This window comes from Oncorhynchus clarkii, unplaced genomic scaffold (assembly GCF_045791955.1).
Source record: "Oncorhynchus clarkii lewisi isolate Uvic-CL-2024 unplaced genomic scaffold, UVic_Ocla_1.0 unplaced_contig_9206_pilon_pilon, whole genome shotgun sequence".
Lineage (NCBI taxonomy): Eukaryota > Metazoa > Chordata > Actinopteri > Salmoniformes > Salmonidae > Oncorhynchus > Oncorhynchus clarkii.
In genome coordinates, this window is record NW_027259506.1 from 1 (window position 1) to 11562 (window position 11562).

Sequence of the window (11562 nt, forward strand, 5' to 3'; positions counted from 1 at the left end):
TGTATTAAATATGTGTAGGCCTACTACATACCATTTTTGCACTGGTATTTCATGTTTAATTAATATTTTTATATATATATATTTTTACAGGCAATCAGCAAGCGCAATGAGTTCAGAATATAAACCCAGATCCAAGCTTCTGCATGCTGACATTATCAAAGATTGTAAACAAACCAGTCCAGGACCTCCAACAAAGTATCTGCTAATGACAGAGAAAGAGATTCTGCATGACAGTGAAAATATCAGGCGATGGACTTTTGGTAAAAAGGACCCGAGCAAAATGAACCGAACGATATTGATGATGGGAGAAACAGGAGCAGGAAAATCAACCCTCATCAATGTGATGGTGAACTACATCCTTGGCGTTGATTGGGAGGATAAATACAGATTTGAAATCATTGCTGATGAGAGTCACAGTCAAACTAGTTCACAAACAACTGCCATCACTGTGTATGAGATCTTTGGTCACGAAGGTGATCACATTCCATTTTCTTTAGCCATCATCGACACTCCAGGATTTGGTGACACAAGCGGAATAGAGCAAGACAAACTCATCACAAAAAATCTACAGGAGCTGTTTCAATCTCCAAAAGGAGTCCACCACATTGATGCAGTGTGCTTTGTTGTAAAAGCTGCACAAGTGCGCCTCACACCTACACAGCGGTACATTTTTGATTCTGTCCTCTCAGTTTTTGGAAAGGACATAGAAAATAACATTGTGGCACTCAGTACTTTTGCAGATAGTGGGGAGCCTTTAGTCCTTCAAGCACTGGTAATGGCAGAAGTTCCATGTGTCAGAAATGAACTTGGTACCCCTGTTTACTTCAAATTCAACAATGAGTTTGCTGGTTTACAAATGGATGAAGATGATGAAGAACAAAACGATGAAGAGGATGAAGAGGAGGAGGAGGAGGAAAATGATGAGGTGTGTCAATCATCTTGGAAAATGAGCATGAAAAACATGGCCATGTTTTTTGAATCACTATGTACAATGGAAGCAAAAAGCTTGGTATTAACACGTCAAGTTTTAGAGAAACGCAAACAACTGGAAATGGAAATCCAGACATTAACAAAGCAGCTACAAGTTGCAATGCAGCGAGCAGAAGCACTGAGGAGGGTCAGCGACCAATTAGAAGAACATGAAGAGGACATGGAAGCCAACAGAAACTTCTCCATTCTTTTAGATGTAAGTGTGAAGGAGAAATGTGCCGTAAACAAGAAGGCAACAAATTGTAATTCTTGCAGGGAAACTTGCCATCACCCTTGCACAGAATATTTTGGGTGTACACGCATGCAGCAAGACAGATGCACCGTCTGCATAAAGAAATGCAGCTGGAACGATCATTGTAAAGAGAAGTTCATTTATGTCTTTAAAACAGAAGAAGGTGAATCAACGTACCTAGACCTAAAGAGAAAGTATGAAGAATTGGAAGGTCAATCGCTGACAGCAAATATGTTCCTCATCATCTTTATGAATGAACTTCACCTGCAACTCATTGCCAGCTTAATCTTAATTCTTAAAATAAACAGCATTGTTCAAAAACTGGATCAGATCGCTCTGAGACCAAATCCAATGAGCGCAGCCAAATACCTTGACCTCCTGATTGAAAAAGCGCAAAGGAATCACAACCCGAGAGAGTCAAGACACTGACAGATATGAAAGAGCAAGAAAAGCTGAAGAATAACTTCGCCAATCTGGTTCATGAATAAGTGAGTAAATATTGCATTTAATGTCTTCTCCAATGCCTCCGTGATTGGCAAACATATGGTTAACCTGCATTTTGTTCTGCTTTCCTGTCTTCTACAGGGGTGTATCCTGTCAGTAACCACCACAGGAAGAGCTGAGAGTTAAGCCTGCATAATGAATAATTATTAAGACATGTTTATAGTGCTAATGTCAAACTAAATGTACCATTACATAGTTGGGCCATCCATTCATTGGATCCTCTGCTCAACGTACAATTTATGTATAGTTAAACAAAATGATTCATTTCCATTACTCTTGTAAGTTTTCTGTAAAGTGTGAAATATTTTTGTGTGAGATAATCCATTGATACTTTTATTCTATTGATGTAATATTTGTTCGAAAAATTGACATTCCGGTTTAGCATGTGAATGGAGAAGAATCTCGTAGACAAGGCGTTAATTTTGCCAAATTTGTACTTTGCTTTCTACTTTCTTACATATCAGATTTGATTGGTGAGTTCGTAAATTACCTTTTTTGACGCAAATGTCACACGACTTGAGGAGCAGAAGACCTGTAACTGAAGTTTCAACCGCGATGGCAAACGTGAATGGTAATGGCGTCGACTCCAGTCGGTAATGGTAATGGCGTCGACTCCAGGCTGCCCACTGTCCCCTTTATTATTTACCGTCGCCATTGAGCCCCTTTCAGTAGCTTTACGGGCATCTTCCTCTTTCCAAGGTGTAACACGGGAAGGAGTTGAACATTAGGTTATCATTATATGCAGATGATTTGTTACTCTATGTAAGTAGCCCTGTAACCTGTTTACCTTCTATCCTTTCTATTCTGGAGAACTTTGTCTCCTTCTCCGGTTACAACCTGAATCTCCAGAAAAGTGAGTGCTTCCCAGTGAATCCAGCAGCGCTGCAGCTCCAGCAGATAGATTTGCTCTTTCAGGTTAGCCGCTCTGGTTTCAAATACCTTGGATTGAAATTTATTATATGCTCTTTTGTTCTGCAAACTTTCCTCCCCTTCTTGCGCAAATGAAAACTGATTTTCAGAGACGGGGTAGCTTACCACGATCACTTATAGGAAGGATTAATGCTGTAAAAATGAGTTTACCCAAATTCTATTTCAATCTATCCCATTGTTTTTACCAAGGTGTTGTTGTTTTTTTAAAGTCAATCAATCAGGCGGTTACCACATTTATCTGGGGAGGAAAGGTACCCAGAGTCAATAGATCTTTACTTCAGAGATTCAAGTTTAGTGGAGGGCTGGCACTACCCAGCGTTTTATACTATTACTGGGCAGCCAGCTTTCAGAAATTGCCATTCTGGTTACATGCTCCAGATACCTCATGGTGCCACCTAAAGGCACATTCTTGTATTTTTGCTTCTCTTCTTGCGTTACTCTGCTTTTCTCGACCAACATCCCCCTCTCTCTATACTCGCAAACCTGTAGTGCTTTCCACACTTAAGATTTGGTACCAGTTTCGACTGTATTTTAAATTCTCCTCTGCATCTACTATGGGTCCTATTGACAGGAATCACTTATTCCCCGCTTCTTTAATAGATAATGCTTTCTTTCACTGGACGAGGAAAGGTAATAAAGTCCTTCCAAGACTTATATGTACATTTATTTTTTTCTAGTTTTCCCAACCTGGCCTCTAAATACTATTTGCCTCCATCTATTTACCACCACTTTTTCCGTTACCTTCAAATTAGGCATTGTGTCCAATTTTCTGGCTTCCCTGCTCCACCCCCTTGCTAACCCTGGGATGGTATATTGACTCTATTACCTCGACAGAAAGCAGTCATTTCTCAGATCTATCTGTGTATTTTGTCATTGGACAAACACTCCACCAACAAAACTAAATCTGCTTGGCAGTGGGAAATGGGTGTTGAATTTACACAGGAGTGGTGGGACGAGGCTATTGATAGGGAACGCTCCATTGCATCTTGAGCTCATCTTGGTCTCATACAATGTAAGGTTTTACATAGAGTGCATTTTTCCAAATCCAGATTGTCTGAAATATATCCAAATGTAAATGATGAGTGTGATAGATGTCATGTCTCACCATACCTTAGTCACATGTTCATTCAATGCTTTAAACTACAAAATTACTGGGATTCATTTTTTAAAACTTTATCTGGGGTGCTTGAAATGAACCTGCAGCAATGTACCTTGATAGCTGTTTTTGGTATTCCAGGAGACTTGTTCTCCTTGGATCCCAAACATGGCGATGTTGTTGCTTTTTACATCCTTATTAGCTCACCGTGGAATTCTTCTCCAGTGGAAGTCTGCTCAGTCCCCCTCTACTTCTCAATGGCTCAACGATGTAATGTTCTTCCTAAAGCTTTAGAAAGTATTCTCTTAGGGGATCCAATGATACATTGGAACCCCTAAGAGAAACTCACTGGTCTTCATGATGTTACTAATACTGAAACCATGAACTCTAAACCCACTGGTCTTCATGATGTTACTAATACTGAAGCTATGTGTTCTAAACCCACTGGTCTTCATGATGCTACTAATACTGAAGACATGTGTTCTAAACCCACTGGTCTTCATGATGTTACTGATACTGAATACATGTGCTCTAAACCCACTGGTCTTCATGATGTTACTGATACTGAAGACATGTGCTCTAAACCCACTGGTCTTCATGATGTTACTAATACTGAAGCCATGTGCTCTAAACCCACTGGTCTTCATGATGTTACTAATACTGAAGACATGTGTTCTAAATCCACTGGTCTTCATGATGAAGACATGTGCTCTAAACCCACTGGCCTTATGATGTTATTGATACTGAAGACATGTGCTCTAAACCCACTGGTCTTCATGATGTTACTAATACTGAAGCCATGTGCTCTAAACCCACTGGTCTTCATGATGTTACTAATACTGAAGACATGTGTTCTAAACCCACTGGTCTTCATGATGTTACTGATACTGAAGACATGTGTTCTAAATCCATTGGTCTTCATGATGTTACTAATACTGAAGACATTATAGACCCATTGATCTTCATGATTTTACTAATACTGAAGTAATGTGTTCTAAACTCACTGGAACTCTCTGGGGAAATGTGAACATCTGGCTACTGTGCTGCTCTATTCTGGGAGTGTTGCAGTAACCCTGCCCATGCAAATATTACGATACCACAGCTCACAATCTCCCAGCCTAAAACCCTATGGGACTGAGTCTGACTTGGGCTGACGAGGGCTGGAGAACCAGACTTCACACTGGACTTTGCATAACGTTCAAGTTGGGGACTTCACTCTCAGGTCTTTATATATCTATGAATTTAAATCAAAGCTTAAAAAAAATCAAAACCTATTCTGAATTTTGTTCAACATGTCCTTCAAAATAATGCATTTTCTACAGCTCGATACCCTTAGTGGTCCCAGTGTGTTAACAATGATTTAACATTTTTTCAGAATATATTGAGAGATATGTATTATCATAGTCCGTAGACAGTCTAACCAATTACATTATTGTATTGTCGTGTCATATTTCAAAGAATTTGTTATTAGAATATGGGAGACTCCGAAGCTCTGCAGCTAATGAGACAGAGCAGTTCCTCTTTAGCTGAGGGAGGTTTTTGTATGACGCTCTAACACTGTGTGGACGGAGTGCTCAAACCCTGCTGACAGTAGTAATCTCCTGCATCTTCAGCCTGGACTCCACTGATGGTCAGAGTGTAATGAGTATAAGAACTACCAGATCCACTCCCACTGAAACGACCTGGAATCCCAGACTGACGGGTTGTAGCATAATAAACCAGGAGTTTAGGAGCTTCTCCAGGTTTCTGCAGGTACCAGCTAAGCGCATTACCAGTACTTGAACTGGCTGTACAGCTGATAGAGACAGTCTCTCCTGGACTAACAGACTGAGATTTAGGAGACTGAGTAAGAATTATATCTGCTGATGATTCTGAAAAATAAAACAAAATTCAAGAATGGCTGACTTGTAAGATTATCAAAACAACAATGATATTGTAAAGCATAGCATATCAAGCTAAATGTTAAAATGTTTTTAAAAATTCTATCATGTTAAATTAACAAATGAAGTGTAAATCTGAATCCAAATCCATAATGAATAAAAGTTGGTGAAAGTGTCTCTCACCCTGAACAAGGAGCCCCAGTGTCCACAGCAGTAGAATCAGTGACATCATCATTGTGTTGTGTGTCAGTGGCTCTGAAAGGAGTGAACTGTCACTGATCAACACTGGGGTTTTAAAAGTATGTGGAGCAATGAGGCAGGACAGCTATGCAAATGTCTCATATTTTACACAAATGCGTGCGCACACACACACACAAAGATAAAATAAGTCAGCAGTTTCCAAAAGTATGCTTACTGTATTTCAAATCTGAGAATACTAAAATCATAGACAAACCACACATTGTAACAACTATTTTTTAAATGGGGCCTAGTTTGACTCGCTCACACAGTCTTTGATGTCCCTCAACAGTGGAGACGGGTAAAGTGGGTGTTTTAATTTAACCGTGTAAAAAAACATATAGAAAAAGTCACACACTCTATAGAACCATTCAATTGTTAGGAGCATATATAGTGTGCAACTTTCTTTCATTACTTTTATACAGTTTACTTTCCATTAGTCAGCACCTATTCAAGCATTACTGGGATGTGCTTCAGCTCGTGGTTTCATTACCCTATCGTAACCACAAAAAAACTGTTATAGTTTCAAAATATGCTTTAAACTACCGTGCCATGTCAATCTCATGGACTGTCATTCTTGGCATCTACACTGGGGACTAAAGATTAGTGGCAGAGGGAGGAGGGAAGACTGACTCATATCAGTCATATCTGCTATCAGAGGTGTTGAGGGCTTCTCATTCATATAGAAATATAGCCTATAGTGTTGAATACATGGTTTTCAGTATCACTATTTAGGATTTAGCCTTTTTCTTGTTTTGAACCGAAAGGTATGATCCTTTGGGTGGGGATACATTTGCCTGTCCATGTAGCAAATGTGTTACATCTGACATATATGTGTCACGTTCTGACCTTAGTTCCTTTGTTTTTGTCTTTGTTTAGTATGGTCAGGGCGTGAGTTGGGGTGGGCAGTCTATGTTTGTTTTTCTATGTTGGTTTTCTGTGTTCAGCCTAGTATGGTTCTCAATCAGAGGCAGGTGTCGTTAGTTGTCTCTGATTGAGAATCATTCTTAGGTAGCCTTTTTCTACCTGTGTTTTTGTGGGTGTTTGTCTTCCGTGTCAGTTGCCACGCGGGACTGTTTAGATTGTTCACGTTTATGATTTTGTTCCAGTGTTCAGTTGTGTTTTTGAATAAATCAATATGGACACTTGCCATGCTGATTTTTGGTCCGATCCTTACTCCTCAGACGAAGGGGAGGAAATCCATTACAATATGGGAAGTTCTACCTTTAATTTGGTACAGAAACATTTTGTTTGGTAGTGTTGGCAAGTTGTCTCACTTCTTCTTGTGGCTTAGAATGAAACGGAAATGGTTGAACCCATGTTGCGCATGAAAGGTATGAAATGCATGTTTTTCTTGCTCTATTTAGGCAGAAATGGTGTTGCATACATCTAATGTGTTTTTCTATTGTGCTCAATGCTAAAATACCTGTCAAGATTTTGACAGAATGAGGCAACTTAACAAGTGTGATGAAGTCATTTAACACATTATGGGAAGTTGGAGCTCCTCTGAACGAAAGCAGAAGTAGCATACTGTAAGAGAAATAAAATATCTATTAATTAAAACTAAATCTATTTATTCTTGCATGGGAAGAATGAGAAGCAATATAATTTAGGATTTGACCAATGGAGGTCAAGCTTGAATGGGGGTTAGATCACCAAAGGACCAAATCTAGGCAACCCTATAGATCCATGGAAAGTACAGGCTATACAGACAGCTTGCAGGCGGTCCAGAATCCAGCCAGGCAGGAGAGTATAGATCCACACCGGTATCGCAGGTACCAGGTTCATCTGTACAAGATGTCGGAGGACGCCAGGTTCAGCATGAGACACAGGGTAAATTTGGGGTGTTGGGAAGAGCTGCGCAGGATGACCACCAGAACAGCTGAAGTTTAAGTCGGAAGTTAGGTCGGAGTCGTTAAAACTCATTTTTCAATCACTCCACAAATGTCCTGTGAACAAACTATAGTTTTGGCAAGTCTGTTAGGACATCTACTTTGTGTAATTACTGAATTATGTCATGGCTTTAAAAGCTTCTGATATGCTAATTGACATAATTTGAGTCAATTGCAGGTGTACCTGTGGATGTATTTCAAGGCCTACCTTCAGACTTGGTGCCTCTTTGCATGACGTCATGGGGAAATCTAAAGAAATCAGCTAAAATCTCAGAAAATAAATTGTAGACCTCCACAAGTCTGGTTCATCCTCAGGAGCAATTTCCAAACGCCTGAAGGTACCACGTTCATCTGTACAATCAATAGTACGCAGGTATAAACATGGGACCATGCAGCCGTCCTACTGCTCAAGAAGGAGACGTGTTCTGTCTCCTAGAGATGAATGTTCTTTGGTGCGAAAGGTGCAAGTCAATCCCAGAACAACAGCAAAGGACCTTGTGAAGATGCTGGAGGAAATGGGTACAAAACTACTAACTATCTACAGTAAAACGAGTCCTATATCGACAACCTGAAAGGCCTCTCAGTAAGGAAGAAGCCACTGCTCCGAAACCGCCAGAAAGACAGCCAGACTAGGGTTTGCATCTACACATGGGGACAAAGATGGTACTTTTTGGAGAAATGTCCTCTGGTCTGATGAAACAAAAATAGAACTGTTTGGCCATAATGACCCTCATTATGTTTGGAGGAAAAAGGGGGAGGCTTGCAAGCTGAAAAACAGCATGTTGTGGGGGTGCTTTGCTGCAGGAGGGATTGGTGCACTTCACAAAATAGATGGCATCATGAGGCAGGAACATTATGTGGATATATTGAAGCAACATCTCCTCAAGACCTCAGTCAGGAAGTTAAAGCTTGGTCGCAAATGGGTCTTCCAAATGGACAATGACTCCAAGCATACTTCCAAAGTTGTGGCAAAATGGCTTAAGGACAACAACGTCAAGGTATTGGAGTGGCCATCACAAAGCCCTGACCTCAATCCTATAGAACATTTGTGGGCAGAACTGTAAAAGCATGTGCGAGCAAGCAGGCCTACAAACCTGACTCAGTTACACCAGCTCTGCCAGGAGGAATGGGCCAAAATTCACCCAACTTATTGTGGGAAACTTGTGGAAGGCTACCTGACACGTTTGACCCAAGTTAAACAATTTAATGGAAATGCTACCAAATACTAATTGAGTGTATGTAAACTTCTGACCCACTGGGAATGTGATTAAATTAATTTAACCTGAAATAAATCATTCTCTCTCCTATTGACATTTCACATTCTTAAAATAAAGTGGTGATCCTAATTTACATAAAACAGGGAATATTTACTAGGATTAAATGTCAGGAATTGTGGGAAAAAAAGGAGTTTAAATGTATTTGGCTAAGGTGTATGTAAACTTCCGACTTCAACTGCGTGTTACCAGGGAGGCCCAGCGCACAGCCCCAGGACGATTTTCGAAAACAGGGGGCCTACATCTGGGAAGGTTGGGCCCATGCTGGAGGTGTTGGAGGAGTTCAGGTGTTCCATGGTTGACGAAAAATAAGAGATCTAAGAGCTATCTAGAAGACAGTAGACTTTAGACATCTAATTCTTTGTTTCTCGAAAATAATGTATACTGTTAACAGTTTCTTCACTAGAAAAGTCTGCTTGAGTTTCTCTTCTCTTGAGCTCATGTCATACATTGATAGTAAGTGAAAGGTGTGGGTTAACTGCCTCTGGTCAGATTCCTCCTGATGAACTGTGGGAGTTTTTTGTTGCACATTTACCCATTCTTCTCCCCAATTTGTAGTTAGTCTTTTCCCATCGCTACAACTCCTCTACGGACTCGGGAGAAGCGTATGTCGAGAGACATGCTTCCTCCAAAACACCCCCCTGTCAAGCCACACTGCGTCTTGACACACTGCTCACTTAAGCCGGAAGCCAGCCGTACCAATGTGTTGGAGGAAACACCTTCCAGCTGGCGACCAGGGTCAGCTTGCAGGCTCCTGGCCCACTACAAGGAGTCGCTAGAGCGTGTTGGGTCAAGGACATTTCTGACCTTGCATACTGTATAGATGCATCGATGATCATATGAGACCAGAAACTAAGGTTCACAATTAAATAAATACTATGCATGATCATGAGTCACAATTTGTGTGAATAGCGGAATTTACCTTTTCTTTGGACCTCGAGCAATTAGTTTTGGTTCAAAGACCCTGTCTCGTAAATCGTCTCAGTATTCATTATATTGTAATGTGTCTTTTTAAGTGTATATAATTGTTGAAAGATGGTTATATTCAACTTACATTTTCTCCTTCAGCTTTCAGCTGCAAAGTATTGCTTAGTTTCGCTATCTATTTCCTGTTTTGCTATCTTATTTGATCTCATTTGCTATTTTATATGCTATGTTAAATGTTATTTGCTATCTGTTAAAGTCTTGCTGTCTTGCGAAGAAAGCCTGTTCTGCTGTTCATATCAATATGTTTATTTTCAATTTGTGATAGAATGTCTTGTAAATTACACTATTCATTTTCTAAAACATTTTAGTGAGTCTTTTAAATTAAATGTATAATATTGTTAGATGTTTACAGTCAACTGGAATTTACTTCCTCTTTAGCACAGGCATTTTATCAACCGGTTTTAAATAAATTCATGATTTAATAATTTTTCATACGTTCTTCAAAACAATCATATGAATTAATAGTGAAATGCAGTTTGATTCATAGGATTTTATTCCATTATAATAAAGGAAGTATGCTAACATATTTTAAATAGTAACATTTTGAAGATAGTTTAATGTATTTTCAGTCATCTCATGTAGTTATAATATGCTTCAGTAGCTACTCAAAGGGAAGTGTGATAAACTGACTGTTCTCTATGAGGAACAGAAACCTACTGATGGAAAAAAATGTAATTTACAGCTAAGATGTAAAACTGCTGCATCATTATTGTCATATCAGTCTTGTGTTTGATAGTTCCCCTCTCCATAACTTCCCACCTGTCTTTTAGGTGATGTTCTTCCCACCCTGACAGTCCTGTCCCCCTCCAGTGTGGAGCTGTAACAGGGGAAGGCCACTCTCATGTGCCTGGCCATCAAGGGCTTCCCCTCAGACTGGAAGCTGAGCTGGAAGTTGGAAGTTAGCAGCAGTAACACCTGGGAGGTGACCGGGAACCCCGGCGTCCTGGAGAAGGACGGCCACTACAGCTGGAGCAGCACCCTGACCCTCCCTGTTGACCAGTGGAAGAAGGTGGGCTCTGTGACCTGTGAGGCCACCCAGGGCTCCCAGTCTCCGCTCTCTGAGGAGAGACCAGTGTTCTGAAGGAGTTCCCCACTCTGAACCTTGTCTTCTTACTGTTCCAGCAATACTAGCACACTTGTCTAATGCTGGGCTGGACCCTGTATGGGAAATCTTCCTCCACCTGGATCTTGTAGCATTATGGAACAAACAACAATGAGAGATCTGTTTGGCTTTCACTAGGCAAGTCAGTTAAGAACAAATTCTTATTTTCAACAACAGCCTAGGAACAGTGGGTTATCTGCCTTGTTCAGCAGCAGAACGACATATTTTTACCTTGTCAGCTCAGGGATTTGATCTTGCAACCTTTTGGTTAAAAGTCCAACGCTCAACCCACTAGGCTACCTGCCACACGTGTTCTGAACCTAATTACTGTAATGCTGTTGGTTCTGACATGTTTAGATAATAAAGAGGTTCAATATTTTAAACTGTTTGCCTGGATATCATTATTTAATGAGTTTTACCATTAGACATTGAGATACT

General features: G+C 40.3%; 1 protein-coding gene across 1 annotated transcript; it reads left to right on the top strand.

Moving 5' to 3' along the window:
• The first annotated feature begins 106 nt into the window (after positions 1 to 106).
• Positions 107 to 11103, top strand: LOC139400260 (uncharacterized). The gene is made up of 3 exons (XM_071145244.1): positions 107 to 925; positions 2537 to 2641; positions 10849 to 11103. The coding sequence occupies exons 1-3, from the start codon at positions 107 to 109 to the stop codon at positions 11101 to 11103; spliced, it is 1179 nt and encodes a 392-aa protein (XP_071001345.1).
• The last annotated feature ends 459 nt before the right edge of the window (positions 11104 to 11562 follow it).